This window comes from Heterodontus francisci, chromosome 5 (genome assembly GCF_036365525.1).
Source record: "Heterodontus francisci isolate sHetFra1 chromosome 5, sHetFra1.hap1, whole genome shotgun sequence".
NCBI classification, from domain to species: Eukaryota; Metazoa; Chordata; class Chondrichthyes; order Heterodontiformes; family Heterodontidae; genus Heterodontus; species Heterodontus francisci.
In genome coordinates this window covers 24,746,576-24,767,400 of record NC_090375.1, presented here as the reverse complement: position 1 = coordinate 24,767,400, position 20,825 = coordinate 24,746,576, and the positions used below count along the sequence as shown (strand labels likewise).

The window sequence follows — 20,825 nt, the reverse complement described above, 5'->3', positions numbered from 1 at the left end:
AACTTAAAGAGTCAGCGATGTGGCCTGGTCCAATCTAGACCTCCTTTGTTATCTCTTGCCCCACCCCCACCTCACTTGCTTATAACCTGCGACTTTTCTAATATCTGTCAGTTCCGATGAAGGGTCACTGACCCGAAATGTTAACGCTGCTTCTCTTTCCACAGGTGCTGCCAGACCTGCTGAGTGGTTCCAGCATTTCTTGTTTTTATTTCAGATTTCCAGCATCTGCAGTATTTTGCTTTTATTTAAGTAACTTAAAGAGTTTGTGTTTAACTGCGCATCTGCGCTCTCCTGAAGCTGCTGTCTGATTTGTGTATAATGTTTTCTTTTACAGTAAGTTCTGGCACATGACTTTTTTTAATGAAAGTATTTTGAATAATTTGTCGAGAAAAGATAGACATTCATTACTTTTGCAATGGGACATCTTGTAAGAACTAATTACACAGCAGTGTTCAATGGAACTTATACCTCATATACTAAATTTAATAGATATGTTGCACAGAAACACAGTCGGAAATATGTGCCAGAGAGCAATCATTTGGACCCATACTGTGTCACAAATCAGGATTTCACCTGGAAGTCTTTGCTGACCCCACCAGCTTTCAAAATGTGAAGTTACTATGCATATTTATTTGCATCTCCATGGAGTGACTGCAAACAACTCTTTCAGTTGTATTAAAAACCTATACACATTTGATTGCCAGACTGCGGGAGCAGGTAATAGATGATAGCGATATTGTCATTCACTTGCTTGATCAAAACCAAAAATGTAAATCAGACCTCAGTTGACTATCTTTAAAAAAAAAAATCAATCTTGCTGACATGGACTCGATGGGCCGAATGGCCTCATGTGCCATAAATAAGTCTATGGTTCTATCAAGTGACAATGGAACTTAACTGAGTGTATATATCTTAAGTACTTATCCAACACTATAATAAAAACAAAAGCAAAAATCAGATAAGGATTTGGTACTGGGTAATGAACCCGGCCAGGTGTTAGATTTAGAAGTTGGTGAGCACTTTGGTGATAGTGATCACAATTCGGTTAGGTTTACCTTAGTGATGGGCAGGGACAGGCATATACAGCAGGGCAAGAATTATAGCTGGGGGAAAGGAAATTATGATGCGATTAGGCAAGATTTAGGATGCGTAGGATGGGGAAGGAAACTGCAGGGGATGGGCACAATCGAAATGTGGAGCTTATTCAAGGAGCAGCTACTGCGTGTCCTTGATAAGTATGTACCTGTCAGGCAGGGAGGAAGTTGTCGAGCGAGGGAGCCGTGGTTTACTAAAGAAGTTGAAGCGCTTGTCAAGAGGAAGAAGGAGGCTTATGTTAGGATGAGACGTGAAGGCTCAGTTAGGGCGCTTGAGAGTTACAAGCTAGCCAGGAAGGATCTAAAGGGAGAGATAAGAAGGGCAAGGAGAGGACACGAGAAGTCATTGGCGGATAGGATCAAAGAAAACCCCAAGGCTTTCTATAGGTATATCAGGAATAAAAGAATGACTAGAGATAAGTTAGGGCCAATCAAGGATAGTAGTGGGAAGTTGTGTGTGGAATTGGAGGAGATAGGGGAAGTGTTAAATGAATATTTTTCGTCAGTATTTACAGTGGAGAAAGAAAATGTTGTCGAGGAGAATACTGAGATACAGACTACTAGGCTAGATGGGATTGAGGTTCACAAGGAGGAGGTGTTAGCAATTTTGGAAAGTGTGAAAATAGATAAGTCCCCTGGGCCAGATGGGATTTATCCTAGGATTCTCTGGGAAGCCAGGGAGGAGATTGCAGAGCCTTTGTCCTTGATTTTTATGTCGTCATTGTCGACAGGAATAGTGCCGGAAGACTGGAGGATAGCAAATGTTGTCCCCTTGTTCAAGAAGGGGAGTAGAGACAGCCCTGGTAATTATAGACCTGTGAGCCTTACTTCGGTTGTGGGTAAAATGTTGGAAAAGGTTATAAGAGATAGGATTTATAATCATCTTGAAAAGAATAAGTTCATTAGAGATAGTCAGCACGGTTTTGTGAAGGGTAGGTCGTGCCTCACAAACCTTATTGAGTTTTTTGACAAGGTGACCAAACAGGTGGATGAGGGTAAAGCCGTGGATGTGGTCTATATGGATTTCAGTAAGGCGTTTGATAAAGTTCCCCACGGTAGGCTATTGCAGAAAATACAGAAGTGTGGGATTGAAGGTGAATTAGTGCTTTGGATCAGAAATTGGCTAGCTGAAAGAAGACAGAGGGTGGTGGTTGATGGCAAATGTTCATCCTGGAGTATAGTTTCTAGTGGTGTACCGCAAGGATCTGTTTTGGGGCCACTGCTGTTTGTCATTTTTATAAATGACCTGGATGAGGGTGTAGAAGGGTGGGTTAGTAAATTTGCGGATGACACAAAGGTCGGTGGAGTTGTGGATAGTGCCGAAGGATGTTGTAGGTTACAGAGGGACATAGATAGGCTGCAGAGCTGGGCTGAGAGATGGCAAATGGAGTTTAATGCGGAAAAGTGTGAGGTGATTCACTTCGGAAGGAGTAACAGGATTGCAGAATACTGGGCTAATGGGAAGATTCTTGTAGATGAGCAGAGAGTTCTTGGTGTCCAGGTACATAAATCCCTGAAAGTTGCCACCCAGGTTAATAGAGCTGTTAAGTAGGCATATGGTGTGTTAGCTTTTATTAGTAGGGGGATCGAGTTTAGGAGCCACGAGGTCATGATGCAGCTGTACAGAACTCTGGTGCAGCCGCACCTGGAGTATTGCGTGCAGTTCTGGTCACCGCATTATAGTAAGGATGTGGAAGCTTTGGAAAAGGTGCAGAGGAGATTTACTAGGATGTTGCCTGGTATGGAGGGAAGGTCTTACGAGGAAAGGCTGAGGGACTTGAGGTTGTTTTCGTAGAGAGAAGGAGTAGAAGAGGTGACTTAATAGAGACATATAAGATAATCAGAGGGTTGGACAGGGTGGATAGTGGGAGTCTTTTTCCTCGGATGGTGATGGTAAACACGAGGGGACATAGCTTTAAGTTGAGGGGTGATAGATATAGGACAGATGTCAGAGGTAGTTTCTTTACACAGAGAGTAGTAGGGGAGTGGAACGCCCTGCCTGCAACAGTAGTAGACTCGCCAACTTTAAGGGCATTTAAGTGGTCATTGGATAGACATATGGATGAAAATGGAATAGTGTAGGTCAGATGATTTCACAGGTCGGCGCAACATCGAGGGCTGAAGGGCCTGTACTGCGCTGTAATGTTCTATGTTCTAAGGGCTAAACCATTGAACAGAGAAAGCAAGTGGAAAACACGTGCAATTGATTATATTAACATATTCTGCATGTGTTTTTTTTGTCAGATTAGGATCAGCAGAAAGACCTTCGCATTTGTCCTTCAATGATCTAACTTCAATCCGGAAAAGTAGCGCAGAAGCATGACTGCTAATGTTTAATCAGGATATATCCATACCAAATCTGTACTTGTTTTCTTTTGAAAATGTTGCTTTGACTACCTATTTTCTACAAAAGGTGGATAGAATACATGGGATAAACTGACAATTTGAGATTTTATACTACAAAAGGAACCTTGCTAATTCTTAGCCAGATGATAGAGATCAGCCACAGCAGAAAAAAGGTGACAGATCCCAGAAGACTGCACAGCTAGACTGACACCAGAGATACAGAAAGAATTAACAAATAGTATAATCACTGCAGTTTCATATTGGTGGCAGTATAGTAACAGCTGTACTAAAAATATAATCTTCTTCCTTAACATATATGCAATTTAGGTGCTTGATGGCCGGCACAGACATGATGGGCTGAAGGGCCTGTTTCTGTGCTGTATAACTCTATGAGTCTAATTTAACACCTTAGCCACAAGGACTGAGTGGAGGTTGAAAGCCAATTTTCTCACCAAAGATACAACAATGATTTCTATTTGGATGCAACAAAGCATCAAGAAAAGAAATTACTGGATCCTCCCACCTGAGCCTGAAGTTCAAATGCAAACATGTGTGCTCTTTATTCTTTACAAGGATCCAACAGTAAAGCAAAACTAAAGGGTGCAAATTCACAACACAGCACTTCCGAAAATGTGTTTCTGGCAATTGTCTTCAGGGATTATAGTCTAGGCAGTGGAAAGCAACAGGAACTGGCAAAGTTGTGGTTGATCTTTTCAAGTGGAGTTGCAGCAGAATGCAGGTAGCTTTACTCTGCAGATGATTCATGCTACACTTGATCTGGGAGTGCTTTATGCAAATACTGGGTACAAGAACTAGAAGGTGAGTACATGATCATCAGTAATACCCCTCATTTTCAGGCAAGCAAAAAATGCACTAAAAATAAAGACAGACTTGAAGCCAGCTATATACTGTTTAAAGGAAAAGGTAAAGTGCTTACCTCATATCTCCCATGGGTCATTAAGTAACTCATATTCCCGAGGATTGATTTTAAAGGAAGAGACTGCTCTGGAACCCAACATATCATCAGCAGGTCTGATCACGGAGTAAGCGAAAATGGAGAATGGCAATTTCCTGGTTAATAATTGGTTGGGAGGTAGAAGACAGAGAGAGTAGGGATAAAGGGAATATATTCTGATTAGATGTATGTGACAAGTGGGATTCCCCAGGGATCTGTACTCGGGCCTCAGCTTTCCATCATACTTATCAATGAATTGGATGAAGAAAGAGAGCTGTATATCCAAGTTTACAGATGACATTAATAGGAGGCACAATAAGTAGTGTAGATGAGAATAGCTGGTTATTAAGGGACAAATTAAGTGAATGGGCAAAACTTCAGCAGATGGAGTCCAATGCAGGAAAGTGTGAAGTCATTCACAGAATCACAGAATAATACAGTGCAGAAGAAGCCCTTCGGCCCATCGAGTCTGCACCGATACATTAAAACATCTGACCTGTCTACCTAATCCCATTTGCCAGCACTTGGCCCAAAGCCTTGAATGTTATGACGGGCCAAGTGCTCATCCAGTACTTTTTAAAGGATGGGAGGCAACCTGCCTCGACCACCCTCCCAGGCAGGGCATTCCAGACCGTCACCACCCTCTGGGTAAAAAAGTTCTTCCTCAAATCCCCCTTAAACCTCCCGCCCCTCACCTTAAACTTGTGACCCCGCGTAACTGACCCTTCAACTAAGGGGAACAGCTGCTCCCTATCCAGCCTGTCCATGCCCCTCAAAATCATTTTGGATCCAAGAAAGAAAATCAGAGTATTTTCTCAATGGTAAGAGCCTAGAAACTGTTGAGGAGCAAAGGGATTTGGATGTCCAGATACTCAAATCACTAAAAGCTAGTGTATAGATATAAAAAGTAATCTAAAGATTAACAGAATGTTGGCCTTTATCTCAAGGGGGCTGGAATATAAAGGGGAGGAATTTGAGTTTCAGTTGTACCTTGGTCAGACCCCATCTGAAGTAACGCTTAACATTTTGGGCACTGCACCTCAGGATGGATGTATTGGCCTTGAAGGGGATAAATCATAGATTCATGAGGTGCCGAAAGGGCTAAATTTCGAGGGCAGGATGCATAAACTTGGCTCGTATTCCCTCAAATTTAATAGGTGAGTAATCTAATGGAGGTGTTTAAAATGCTGAAGGAATTCAATAGGGTAAATACAGAGAAAAACGTATTTCTTCTTGTGGGAGAATCCCCAACAAAGGGGTACAACCTTAAAATTAGAGCCAGGCCATTTAGGAATGAAATGAGGAATAATTTTTACCTCCACACAGAGTAGTGGAAAACTGGAACTCTCTTCCCTTAAAGTCTGTGAATGCTGGATCAACTGACATTTCTAAAACTGAAATTGATAGGTTTTTGTTAGGTAAAGGTATAAAGGGATATGGATTTAAAGTCAGGTAAGCAGATTTGGGGTACACATCAGCCATAAACAGATTTGAGTAGTAAAACAGGCTTGAGGGGGTGAATGGTTTACTCCTGTTTTTATGTTCGTAAAGCAATACTGGTCAAGCTGTGACGAAAAACTCAATTAGTATTGTTTAAAGGGAACAAATCTACTATCCTCCTGATTTCTTGGGGCTGTAGAGGAACCTTTCACTACAATTATCTTCACATGTAGGTTTATTTATGGTAAATAGGCAAGGAGGAGTTAACATCTTTATTGTAAACTATCTATTTGTTCTTTCTTTGACACTCATCCATTTGGGGTGGGAATGACTTTCTTCTGAAGACCTCCTTTGTTCAGTTCTTTTCTAGAAATCGCAGAATAGCCATCTATAAGAGCACATCAAATCACTTATCACATTTGGATATTCACACTAAACAACAAAAGACTTACCCTAGCAGGACCCACACCAACAAACATTTCCAGGAATTCTGAGCCATTAACTGTGATGAATGGAACATTGGCCTCTCCTGCAGTAGCCTTGGCTAGCAGAGTTTTTCCAGTGCCTGGAGGACCCGTAAGAATAGCTCCCTGTGAAAAGAATGTGTAATTCACTTTAGATGATTCTCAGAGAAGTTCATTAACTCATTTACAGGTACAATGCAAAGTACGGTTCTCTGATCCAAAACACAAATAACTTGCTTTATGTTGGTTATCTTTCACACACATGCCACTTATTACCCAACGCAATGCTGGTCCAGTTCTGCTATTAGTTAATTGAATACAACAAAGATGCTCCTTCAAACAAATCACTACATAAGTTTCTCTGTATCTACCCTATTGAATTCCTTCAGCATTTTAAACACCTCAATTAGATCAGTCACCTACTAAACTTAAGGGAATCTTCTTTGGCCTCCTTATCTCGAGAGACAATGGATAAGCGCCTGGAGGTGGTCAGTGGTTTGTGAAGCAGCGCCTGGAGTGGCTATAAAGGCCAATTCTAGAGTGACAGGCTCTTCCACAGGTGCTGCAGAAAAATTTGTTTGTCGGGGTTGTTACACAGTTGGCTCTCCCCTTGCGCCTCTGTCTTTTTTCCTGCCAAATACTAAGTCTCTTCGACTCGCCACACTTTAGCCTCGTCTTTATGGCAGCCCACCAGCTCTGGCGAACGCAGGCAACTGACTCCCACGACTTGTGATCAATGTCACAGGATTTCATGTCGCGTTTGCAGACGTCTTTAAAGCAGAGACATGGACAGCCGGTGGGTCTGATACCAGTGGCGAGCTCGCTGTACAATGTGTCTTTGGGGATCCTGCCATCTTCCATGCGGCTCACATGGCCAAGCCATCTCAAGTGCCAGAGTATAAACTGGGGATGTTGGCCGCCTCGAGGACTTCTGTGTTGGAGATACGGTCCTGCCACCTGATGCCAAGTATTCTCCGGAGGCAGCGAAGATGGAATAAATTGAGACGTCGCTCTTGGCTGACATACATTGTCCAGGCCTCGCTGCCATAGAGCAAAGTACTGAGGACACAGGCCTGATACACTCGGACTTTTGTGTTCCGTGTCAGTGCGCCATTTTCCCACACTCTCTTGGCCAGTCTGGACATAGCAGTGGAAGCCTTTCCCATGCGCTTGTTGATTTCTGCATCTAGAGACAGGTTACTGGTGATAGTTGAGCCTCGGTAGGTGAACTCTTGAACCACTTCCAGAGCATGGTCGCCAATATTGATGGATGGAGCATTTCTGACGTCCTGTCCCATGATGTTCGTTTTCTTGAGGCTGATGGTTAGGCCAAATTCATTGCAGGCAGCTGCAAACCTGTCGATGAGACTCTGCAGACACTCTTCAGTGTGAGATGTTAAAGCAGCATCGTCAGCAAAGAGGAGTTCCCTGATGAGGACTTTCCGTACTTTGGACTTCGCTCTTAGACGGGCAAGGTTGAACAACCTGCCCCCTGATCTTGTATGGAGGAAAATTCCTTCTTCAGAGGACTTGAACTTAAGGGAATACAAGCCAAGTTTATGCATCCTGCCCTCATAATTTTTATGCTCAATAACTGACTTAATCTGATCAATAATCAGAAATAAAACCTTCAAAGACTGGATGGGAAACTAAACATATACAGGACATTGGCCATCCGGAGTACTGATCTTATGACAGGAAGGACATCATGGCACTGGCGAAAGTGCACCATAAAATACCCAACACCTGACATCAAATATTTGAGCTACGAGGAAAGACAACAGAAACTATGTTTACTTACACTACAAAAAATGCGAGCTAGGATCTTATTGAGGTATTCAAAATATCGACATGTTGAACCTTGAGAAATGGTTCACTGCGGCCCCAAGGATGATGAGGAAGCATGGGATGAAACTCAGGAAAGGGATGGTAATAGTCACCTTCAGAAGTTGGAAAGGTATTTGGCAAGAAAGTCAATAAAGGACTATAGACAGTGAACTGTATATCTTGTTTTAAACTCAATAAAGTGGGCATGTGGAACAGACTTCAAGAAAAGGTGTTAATTCAGTCAAATTTGGCATTTCAACAAAAGTGGATACAAAATCTGTAGAGGAGAATTGAGGGGTTATAGAGATACCACAGATCACTTACCATTAGAGTTATTTCTGGTTAGCATCCAAGTGTTCTTTTGGGCCTCCTTATCTCGCGAGACAATGGATACGCGCCTGGAGGTGGTCAGTGGTTTGTGAAGCAGCGCCTGGAGTGGCTATAAAGGCCAATTCTGGAGTGACAGGCTCTTCCACAGGTGCTGCAGAGAAATTTGTTTGTTGGGGCTGTTGCACAGTTGGCTCTCCCCTTGCGCCTCTGTCCTTTTTCCTGCCAACTACTAAGTCTCTTCGACTCGCCACAATTTAGCCCTGTCTTTATGGCTGCCCGCCAGCTCTGGCGAATGCTGGCAACTGACTCCCACGACTTGTGATCAATGTCACACGATTTCATGTCGCGTTTGCAGACGTCTTTATAACGGAGACATGGACGGCCGGTGGGTCTGATACCAGTGGCGAGCTCGCTGTACAATGTGTCTTTGGGGATCCTGCCATCTTCCATGCGGCTCACATGGCCAAGCCATCTCAAGCGCCGCTGACTCAGTAGTGTGTATAAGCTGGGGATGTTGGCCGCTTCAAGGACTTCTGTGTTGGAGATATAGTCCTGCCACCTGATGCCAAGTATTCTCCGAAGGCAGCGAAGATGGAATGAATTGAGACGTCGCTCTTGGCTGGCATACGTTGTCCAGGCCTCGCTGCCGTAGAGCAAGGTGCTGAGGACACAGGCCTGATACACTCGGACTTTTGTGTTCCGTGTCAGTGCGCCATTTTCCCACACTCTCTTGGCCAGTCTGAACATAGCAGTGGAAGCCTTACCCATGCGCTTGTTGATTTCTGCATCTAGAGACAGGTTACTGGTGATAGTTGAGCCTAGGTAGGTGAACTCTTGAACCACTTCCAGAGCGTGGTCGCCAATATTGATGGATGGAGCATTTCTGACATCCTGCCCCATGATGTTCGTTTTCTTGAGGCTGATGGTTAGGCCAAATTCATTGCAGGCAGACGCAAACCTGTCGATGAGACTCTGCAGGCATTCTTCAGTGTGAGATGTTAAAGCAGCATCGTCAGCAAAGAGGAGTTCTCTGATGAGGACTTTCCGTACTTTGGACTTCGCTCTTAGACGGGCAAGGTTGAACAACCTGCCCCCTGATCTTGTGTGCAGGAAAATTCCTTCTTCAGAGGATTTGAACGCATGTGAAAGCAGCAGGGAGAAGAAAATCCCAAAAAGTGTGGGTGCGAGAACACAGCCCTGTTTCACACCACTCAGGATAGGAAAGGGCTCTGATGAGGAGCCACCATGTTGAATTGTGCCTTTCATATTGTCATGGAATGAGGTGATGATACTTAGTAGCTTTGGTGGACATCCGATCTTTTCTAGTAGTCTGAAGAGACCACGTCTGCTGACGAGGTCAAAGGCTTTGGTGAGATCAATGAAAGCAATGTAGAGGGGCATCTGTTGTTCACGGCATTTCTCCTGTATCTGACGAAGGGAGAACAGCATGTCAATAGTCGATCTCTCTGCACGAAAGCCACACTGTGCCTCAGGGTAGACGCGCTCGGCCAGCTTCTGGAGCCTGTTCAGAGCGACTCGAGCAAAGACTTTCCCCACTATGCTGAGCAGGGAGATTCCACGGTAGTTGTTGCAGTCACCGCGGTCACCTTTGTTTTTATAGAGGGTGATGATGTTGGCATCGCGCATGTCCTGGGGTACTGCTCCCTCGTCCCAGCACAGGCATAGCAGTTCATGTAGTGCTGAGAGTATAGCAGGCTTGGCACTCTTGATTATTTCAGGGGTAATGCTGTCCTTCCCAGGGGCTTTTCCGCTGGCTAGGGAATCAATGGCATCACTGAGTTCCGATTTGGTTGGCTGTATGTCCAGCTCATCCATGACTGGTAGAGGCTGGGCTGCATTGAGGGCAGTCTCAGTGACAGCATTCTCCCTGGAGTACAGTTCTAGGTAGTGCTCAACCCAGCGGTCCATCTGTTTGCGTTGGTCAGTGATTATGTCCCCCGATTTAGATTTGAGGGGGGTGATCTTCTTGATGGTTGGCCCAAGAGCTCTCTTCATGCCATCATACATTCCTCTGATGTTTCCGGTGTCTGAGGCCAGCTGAATATGACTGCATAGGTGTTGCCAGTAGTCGTTTGCGCAACGCCTAGCTGTTCTTTGTGCAGTACTTCTGGCTGCTTTAAGTGCTGCGGATGTTAAATCGCTGGGGGCTTTCTTGTAGTTCAAAAGTGCAATGCGCTTAGCGGCTATGACAGGTTCCAACTCTTCATTATGAGATTGAAACCAGTCTGCATTTCTCTTCGCACTTTTGCCGTAGGTGGTCAAAGCTGACTCATAGATGGCGTCTCTGATGTGGGCCCACTTGGTCTCAGCATCCCCTGTGGGAGTGTTTTGAAGGGCTGTTACAAGTGAATTTAGAAATTTTTGTAACAGCTGTGGGTGAGAAATTCTGCTCGTGTTGATGCGCGGGTGGCCCTTCTGCTTGGAATGATGCAACTTCTTTGGTCTGAGTCTAACCTTGCTGCACACCAGGGAGTGGTCGGTGTCGCAGTCCGCACTGTGGAAGCTGCGTGTGATTTGAACACTGTTTAAGGCGGCTCGCCTTGTGACAATGAGGTCTAGCTGGTGCCAACGACGTGATCTTGGGTGCCTCCATGAAACCTGGTGACAGGGTTTAGTGTGAAAGAACGAGTTGGTGATGCAGAGGTTATGATAGGTACACAACTCAAGCAGTCTCTGCCCGTTCTCATTCATCCTTCCAACGCCATAGCGCCCAAGGCAGGAGGGCCATGAGTCATGGTCGGCCCCAACCCTGGCATTAAAGTCCCCCAGCAGGAATAGGTGTTCGGTGTTGGGGATGCTGCTAATGATGTTATGGAGTTGTTCATAGAACTGGTCTTTAGCTTCAGGTGCGGAACAGAGTGTTGGAGCATAGATGCTGAGTAGGTGTACTGGACCAGAGGTGGTGAGCAGTCGGATGGACAGTATGCGTTCCGAGCCATTTGAGGGAGGCTCTATCATGCTGAGCAAGGAGTTTCTGATGGCGAAGCCCACTCCATGCTGTCTTGGTTCTTCAGGATCCCTGCCCTGCCAGAAGAAGGTGTAGTCTTGCTCTGCTAGAGAGCCACTCGCGGGGAGGCGAGTCTCCTGAAGTGCTGCAATGTCCACATTGAGTCTACTGAGCTCGTTGTTAATGATGGCGGTCTTCCGAGAATCGTTGATTTGTGTAAGGTCTTCCGACAGGCCAGGACACATAGTTCTGACGTTCCAGCTTGCAAAGCGAAGGGCTGGTACCTTCTTTCCTTTTTTCATGTTGTTTGGTGCGGTGTATCAGTCCACCTTTCGGGCAATGACCCTGAGCTCCAAGCACCCATTGAAGCAGGCAGACTGTGGCGGGACAGAACCTTATTGACCGGGGGCTGCCCGGTTTGAGGCGGGCGGTAGCTGTCCAGTGAGGTGCAATGACCTCTCCCACCGACAAAGGCAACCCGTGGCGCCCAGTTTCTACGCCAATTTATCTGGACTTATAACCCGTAACTGCTGCCTTCCGTGTTGTTTCAGTCGCTGTGAGGCAACTATGGAGTGACCTCTCCATGGCGCATGCCTGGGCAAATTTATGGAGGTTGAGAGTTGCCCAGTCGTCAAAACCCCCCTCTCGGCCTTTCTGGTGGGGTCCAAAGGAGTGCAGGACACGACGTTTGGCACCAGTATGGCTGCAGGAACTGCCGGAAACATGCCAAAGGTGACACATGACCGCCTACGGGGTTCCGCTCCGGATTTTCTGTTAGGGTTTACTCCCATAGCCTTGGTCTCTCCCGAGACGCCCACAAGGCAGTGGGGTTGTTGGGGCCCCTACACAGGTGTAGGATGGTGCCGGTGGGAGGAGGGGATGCAAGGGGGAGGGGTAGAGGGAGGGGGTGGGGGGGGGTGCAGGGGAAGGGGGTGCGGGGTGAAGATGGTGCGAGGGGGGGGCGGGCTGGGATGGGGTTGTGAGGGGGTGAGCTGAGAGGGTGGAGCAGGGGGGGGGGGGGAGGGGGGGTGGAATCTGGTGCAGGTAATAAGCCATTTCCTCAGTGCCCACCATCGACGTCCGGAAAGCTCATCCACGTCCTTCGGGAGGTGAAGCATCATTTGGCAGACTTAGAGGTGATTACATTTGCTAAGGGTTTTTTTTTTTGCAGTGGTTTAAATAAAGGCATGCAGCATTGCCGACAGTGCGCTGCAGATGCTCTCTGAGCCATCTCCCGCGGGCGCTTTGAAGTTGCGGCCGGGGGGGCCGTTCGTGGATGTTTTGGGTGTTCGGGGCACCTTTTCACAGGACTTCTCTCGGGTCCCGCAGCTCCTTCTTCACCTCAATGGACTTACCGCATGCCGTGGCTGCAGACACTCTGGACTGTGAAGACAGCAGGATCGGAGATTAAAGTATCGGCAGCTGTTCTCGTCAGTTTCATCCGGATCAATTTCATTGAGAAAACAAAGAGCAGGTGTGGCTAGGGGAGGGCAGTGGGCCCAGGTAACATACACTAAACTAACTGTTAGCCTTTCGATAGGGCTAAAATGAACTGATTTAAAGAGCCAGGGGAATTTAAACAGTTTAAGAGGGCAGATTGGGGGAGAAAACGTTAGGGATGGGAGCAGATGGCCATGGATAGAGTTGAACAGCAAGGGAGCTTCCGAGGGAGCTTCCAGCCCAGGAGCCATCTTGAAAAACCATCCAAGTGTACAACGCTATTAATCTTAGATTGTGCACTGCCTGTCTACATTTGGAAAGACTAGGTTATCAGCTTATTTTCTTCAAACCTCCGTATGCAACAGGGATCCTAATGCAAGAGTAAAACCTACAGCAATAGGTTAATGACACTATGCTATTTTCAAATGTTACTAGCAGTAGCTTCACACCGTTATCACCTTGAAGTCGGATTTTGTATAAAAAAAGCACCTCACCTTTGGAATTTTTGCTCCAAGTTCTTGATACTGATTTGGATTCTTTAGAAAATTAACAAATTCCATTATTTCCAACTTTGCTTCCTCACATCCTGCCACATCCTTGAACTTTACATCAATTTCATCTTTGAGAACCTTTGCTGTTGTTTCGCCAACACTAAACAGTCCACCCATGCCACGTCCAGATCGGCCGACTCCCGCTGATCCTCTTTTCAAGGTTAACAGCAGAAATCCAATGATCAGTATAGTAGGAAGCATGCTCAGTAGAAACGAGCTAAGAAAAGAATATGTGATCAATTCAGATTAGAATGTATTATGAGAATTAATTAAAAAAAATAACTTTACACAAGAAATTGGATGTCCTGAAAGAGAAAAATCAGCATTTATGAATATTGCAACGAATTACTTTGGGACATCAGCAATGCAGAAAATAGACATTTGACAATCAAATAAAAATGCAACTATGTTTGATGGAGTTCACTTTGTAAATAAAGTGGTCCCGATTTTAAATTGCTGGCACGTACGCAAGAGTGAGGTGATGCATTTTGGGAGGACTAACAAGGCAAGGGAATATACAATGGATGGGAGGACCCTGGGAAGTACAGAAGGTCAGAGGGACCTTGGTGTACTTGTCCATAGATCACTGAAGGCAGTAGCACAGGTAGATAAGGTGGTTAGAAAGGCATATGGGATACTTGCCTTTATTAGCCAAGACATAGAATATGAGCAAGGAGGTTATGATGGAGCTGTATAAAACACTAGTTAGGCCACAGCTGGAGTACTGTGTACAGTTCTGGGCACCACACTATAGGAAGGATGTGATTGCACTGGAGAGGGTGCAGAGGAATTGCACCAGGATGTTGCCTGGAGTGGAGCATTTCAGCTATGAAGACAGACTGAAAAGGCTATGGTTGTTTTCCTTAGAGCAGAGAAGGCTGAGGGGGGACATGATTGAGGTGTACAAAATTATGAGGGGCATTGATAGGTTAGATAGGAAGAAACTTTTTCCCTTAGCTGAGGGGTCAATAACCAGGGGGCATAGATTTAAGGTAAGGGGCAGGAGGTTTAAAGGGGATTTGAGGAAAAAAAATTTCATCCAGAGGGTGGTTGGAATCTGGAACGCACTGCCTGAAGGGGTGATAGAGGCAGGAACCCCCACAACATTTAAGAAGTATTTAGATGAGCACTTGAAGTGCCATAGCATACAAGGCTACAGGCAAGTGCTGGAAAATGGGATTAGAATAGTTAGGTGCTTGATGGCCGGCACGGACACGATGGGCCGAAGGCACAACTCTATGGCATTCGATTCACAATCCAATAGTTTCAAGTTTCAGCCACAGCCACAATGAACATTTACATACAACCTTAAGATGAACACTGCAGCATTTTTGGATTCAAATCAGAACAAAAATGTTTACAGATATATGTGGTTAACTCTTACATGCCCTCTGAAATGGTCTATCAAGCCACTCAGTTGTACCTAACCGCTACGAAGTCTATAAAAAGGAATGAAACCAGACAGACCACCCGCCATCGACCTAGGCACCGGAAACGACAACGGCAAACCCAGCCCTGTTGACCCTGCAAAGTCCTCCTTACTAACATCTGGGGGCTTGTGCCAAAGTTGGGAGAGCTGTCCCACAGACTAGTCAAGCAACAGCCTGACTTAGTCATACTCACGGAATCATAACTAACAGACAATGTCCTAGACACTGCCATCACCATCCCCGGGTACGTCCTGTCCCACCGGCAAGACAGACCCAGCAGAGGTGGTGGCACAGTGGTATACAGTAGGGAGGGAGTTGCCCTGGGAGTCCTCAACATCGACTCCAGACCTCATGAAGTCTCATGGCATCAGGTTAAATATGGGCAAGGTAACCTCCTACTGATTACCACCTACCACCCTCCCTCAGCTGATGACTCAACACTCCTCCATGTTGAACACCACTTGGAGGAAGCACTGAGGGTGGCAAGGGCACAAAATGTACTCTGGATGGGGGACTTCAATGTCCAAAACCATGAGTGGCTCGGTAGCACCACTACTGACCGAGCCCTAAAGGACATGGCTGCTAGACTGAGTCAGCGGCAGGTGGTGGGGGAACCAACACGAGGGAAAACATACTTGACCTCGTCCTCACCAATCTGCCTGCCGCGGATGCATCTGTCCATGACAGTATTGGTAGGAGTGACCACCACACAGTCCTTGTGGAGACGAAGTCCCGCCTTCACATTGAGGATACCGTCCATCGTGTTGTGTGGCACTATCACCGTGCTGAATGGGATAGATTTCAAACGGATCTAGCAATGCAAAACTGGGCATCCATGAGGCGCTGTGGGCCATCAGCAGCAGCAGAATTGTACTCAACCACAATCTCTAACCTCATGGCCTGGCATATCCCCCACTCTACCATTACCATCAAGCCAGGAGACCAACCCTGGTTCAATGAAGAGTGCAGGAGGGCATGCCAGGAGCAGCACCAGGCATACCTCAAAATGAGGTGTCAACCTGGTGAAGCTACAACCCAGGACTACTTGCATGCCAAAATGCGTAAGCAGCATGCGATAGACAGAGCTAAGCGATCCCATAACCAACGGCTCAGATCTCAGCTCTGCAGTCCTGCCACATCCAGCCGTGAATGGTGGTGGACAATTAAACAACTAACTGGAGGAGGTGGCTCCACAAATATCCCCATCCTCAATGATGCGGGAGCCCAGCACATCAATGCGAAAGATAAGGCTGAAGCATTTGCAACAATCATGAGCCAGAAGTGCCGAGTTGATGATCCATCTCGGCCTCCTCCTGAAGTCCCCAGCATCACAGATGCCAAACTTCAGCCAATTCGATTCACTCCACGTGATATCAAGAAAAGACTGAAGGCACTGGATACTGCAAAAGCTATGGGCCCTGACAATATTCCGGCAATAGTACTGAAGACCTGTGCTCCAGAACTTGCCGCGCCCCTAGCCAAGCTGTTCCAGTACAGCTAAAACACTGGCATCTACCCTGCAATGTGGAAAATTGCCCAGGTATGTCCTGTACACAAAAAGCAGGACAAATCCAACCCAGCCAACTACCGCCCCATTAGCCTACTCTCAATCATCAGTAAAGTGATGGAAGGTATCATCAACAGTGCCATCAAGCGGCACTTGCTTAGCAACAACCTGCTCAGTGATGCTCAGTTTGGGTTCTGCCAGGGCCACTCAGCTCCTGACCTCATTACAGCCTTGGTTCAAACATGGACAAAAGAGCTGAACCCAAGAGGTGAGGTGAGAGTGACTGCCCTTGACATCAAGGCAGCATTTGACCGAGTATGGCATCAAGGAGCCCTAGCAAAACTGAGGTCAATGGGAATCAGGGGGAAAACCCTCCGCTGGTTGGAGTCATACCTAGCGCAAAGGAAGATGGTTGTGGTTGTTGGAGGTCAATTATCTGAGCTCCAGGACATCACTGCAAGAGTACCTCAGGGTAGTGTCCTAGGCCCAACCATCTTCAGCTGCTTCATCAATGACCTTCCTTCAATCATAAGGTCAGAAGTGGGGATGTTCGCTGATGACTGCACAATGTCCAGCACTATTCGCAACTCCTCAGATACTGAAGCAGTCTGTGTAGAAATGCAGCAAGACCTGGACAATATCCAGGCTTGGGCTGATAAGTGGCAAGTAACATTCGCGCCACACAAGTGCCAGGCAATGACCATCTCCAACAAGAGAGAATCTAACCATCTCCCCTTGATATTCAACGGCATTACCATCGCTGATTCCCCCACTATCAACATCCTAGGGGCTACCATTGACCGAAAACTGAACTGCAGTAGCCATATAAATACCATGGCTACAAGAGCAGGTCAGAGGCTAGGAATCCTGAGGCGAGTAACTCACCTCCTGACTCCCCAAAACCTGTCCACCATCTACAAGGTACAAGTCAGGAGTGTGATGGAATACTCTCCACTTGCCTGGATGGGTGCAGCTCCAACAACACTCAAGAAGCTCGACACCATCCAGGACAAAGCAGCCCGCTTGATTGGCACCCCATCTACAAACATTCACTCCCTCCACCACGGACGCACAGTGGCAGCAGTGTGCACCATCTACAAGATGCACTGCAGCAATGCACCAAGGCTCCTTTGACAGCACCTTCCAAACCCGCGACCTCTACCAACTAGAAGGACAAGGGTAGCAAATACATGAGAACACCACCACCTGCAAGTTCCCCTCCAAGTCACACACCACCCTGACTTGGAACTATATCGCCGTTCCTTCACTGTCGCTGGGTCAAAATCCTGGAACTCCCTTCCTGACAGCACTGTGGGTGTACCTACCCCACATGGACTGCAGCGGTTCAAGAAGGCAGCTCACCACCACCTTCTCAAGCGCAATTAGGGATGGGCAATAAATGCTGGCCTGGCCAGCGACGCCCACATCCCGTGAATGAACTTTAAAAAAAAAAATTTAGACAATGTGATAAATAAATGCTCTATAGTCTACAATTTTAGGAAATCAGCTGAGTTTTTGTGCAAGTATTAATTCACTATTTAGGCAAAGAATATTCAAAGATTCAAAACACTGAAACCTCAAGAAAAGCAAAACACTGCTGGAAATCTGAAATATAAACAGAAAATGCTGGAATTATTCAGCAGCGCTGGCAGCATCTTTGGAGAGAGAAATAGAGTTAACGTTTCAGGTCGGAGACCTTTCATCAGAACTAGCAAAAGGTTAGGAATGTAATAAGTTTTGAGCAAGTGAAAGTGGGATGGGGGGGGGGGGGGTTTGAGGGGAAGAACAAAAGGGTAGATGCGAGAGTGTTAATGGCAATATAATTACACTCTCTGTTCAAATGCTTTGTCTTTTACTACAGCTACTACCACTCCTTTTGCCTTTTGTTCATGTTATCTTTGCCATTTAATCTCTCCTGCCCTTTCACAGACCTTCCTTTTTTTTCTTCTTCCCCTCCTCCCGCTTTCACTTGCTCAAAACCTATTACATTTCTAACCCTTGCTAGTTCTGATGAAAGGTGACAGATTTGAAACATAAACTCTCCACAGATGCTGCCAGACCTGTTGTGTATTTCTGGCACACTGTGTCTAAAAAGACAAATCCATGTACCTGACAAATATACAAGTTGCGACTTTCAGACTCCAATGTCATAGTCAGCTCATGACTATAACTGGCAAGCTGACATATAGTGCTGCAGTACCATTGCTTAACATATTACAGTAGACACAGATTCATGTCAATGATTCCCCACAGGGAGCTCTCAATCTTAGCCACACATCATGAGAATGTCCTACAGCTAGTTATGGAGCAATGCTGCTAAAATATAGGTAACAAAACCTCAATTGCCCTTTTAGCTGAGCATGGCTCCAAAAAGAGTGGAATAGTAGAAAATTCAAAAATTTACAAATTAACCAGTACCTAAGAAGAGCTCTTTTTATTTAGTTTATCACATAGACAAGATAGCCATTCCAGAAAATAAACAAATTTAAATATGAGAATATTCTAATACTATACAACAGGAATTACATGTTTTTCAATCAGTGGATGTAGCATCCAATCTGCACACAAGACTTGCCCTATAGTTCACAATTTATGACCATGGAATCTCAGGAGATACAATGATGGAAATACCTTCCCTGAAAACTGCTCCAACACTGCACGTTCAATTTGGATTTAACAAGGTAATTTAAATACACAATCTTTCTTCAAACTAAAATTAATTTCAGAAAGTTGCCATATCAGCACAAGGAGGCAGAATGAAGGGAAGGCTGTGAGAGTGTAATGGTTTGGTTACCGGACAAAAATCCAGAAAATGAGTTCAAATCCCACCATAGCAGTTTGAGAACTTAAATCCAGTTTTTTTTTTAACAGCTGGAATTAAAAAGCTCGTATCAGTATAAATAGCCATCAGATTGTTGGATAACCTCAACAGGTTTACCAAGATCCTTTAAGAAAGAAAATATGCTGTCCATATCTGGTATGGCCTATATATATGATCCAGTCTCACATCAACATGGTTGATTTTTTTTTTTACTGTACTTTGAAGTGACCTATCGAGCCACAAAGCTGTATCAAACAGCTTTAAGAAGCTGCTCTACCATCGTCTTAGCAGGGCAATTAGAGATGGCCAGTAAACGCTAGCCTTGCAGACAACATCCACATCCCAAGAATAAAAAAAAAAGTTATTTATTCCAATCTTATGAGGTGATCCAGGGAAACTAAATGCACTGCACTGAGATCATATTTTTCATAACACTGCCACCTAGTGTTTATATTTGCAGTTAATTTGTAATAAAATCAACTTAAAGCTGACAAAGGAAAGGATTATGAGGTTTTTTTAAAATCCCTCTGTGGGAGGGGAGAACATTCAACCCTGCAAACAACTCTACAGCTGCAATACTGGTGAACCTGCCCAGAAAAACACTTCAACAGTACATGTCTATTGGACAACTTCCCTTTGCCAAAGCAACCTGCCTGACTAGCAAGACTCATTTTCTCAGGTTCAGTCCAAGTGTAAGCACAAGTTGAAAATTAGACTTGAACTCTCATTTCCAAGTCAGAAGTGCTAATAGCTCATTTATAACTAGAAGCAGATACTGAATTCATTGCAGTTCATGAAAACATCAAGTCATTTTGCTACAAGCTTGTAAAAACATCCCAGTTTATGTAATGCTATAGTTCCATAAGCCGGCAGATAGGAACAAAGAGTTCTATCCACTCAGTGGTTTTCCCTTTTACCCATCTGCCTTCTTCTGTACTGAAACCTTTTCTACACTGCTAATGTGCAGAATTTTATTCGCGCTTAGTTTTTATTTTTACTTTTGTTACACAATGTTTACAGGAAGAAATTGCAAATAAAGAAATCCAATCAAACTAAAAATGGATAATAGCAAAAACCACACCCTGTAAAATAAAGCAATTAAATATTAACGGACTAATTCCTTACCCATCACTCTCTGTAGAATATACTACAGGTATCCTACTTTCACCTTCTATGCCCTGTTCCTGCTGTGCAGTCTCCAGATTCCGCTCAAAGGTGTCCACGCTACCGATGTTAAACCATACATACTGTTGTAAATACAAGGAAGCAGATTAAAGTATGAGTAGACTAATTATAATCTCACCGAATGTGTTTGTTCCACACTCAATTGGTTTACTGTGTAACAATTAAAACTGGTTTGCTTAAAATGAAATCACTTCAACTCAATTTTTCCCCAGAAAGGTTTAGAGGCACAGCAGTACAATACCACAATAAGTACTGCCTAACTTTTACTTTTAATAATTAAGAATTTGCATTTATATAGCATCTTTTAAGTCTTCAGTTCATCCCAAAGCATTTTACAGCCAATACACTTTTGAAGTGTAGTCACTTAGTTATGTAGATAGACTTTCTTTTTGCTAATTACCACGACCTAAATGCCTGTTCAGAACAAGAAATGCAACATAGCACAGACTTCTTTTCATCTGCATGTG

General features: G+C 45.1%; 1 protein-coding gene across 1 annotated transcript in view; it reads right to left on the bottom strand.

Moving 5' to 3' along the window:
* LOC137369773 (mitochondrial inner membrane m-AAA protease component AFG3L2-like) overlaps nt 1–20,825 on the bottom strand; it is an 86,126-nt gene that overhangs the window by 26,496 nt on the left and 38,805 nt on the right. The window contains 3 exon segments of the mRNA XM_068031216.1: nt 6,288–6,425; nt 13,359–13,632; nt 20,299–20,420. Of these exon segments, the coding sequence (XP_067887317.1) occupies nt 6,288–6,425; nt 13,359–13,632; nt 20,299–20,420 (534 nt within the window).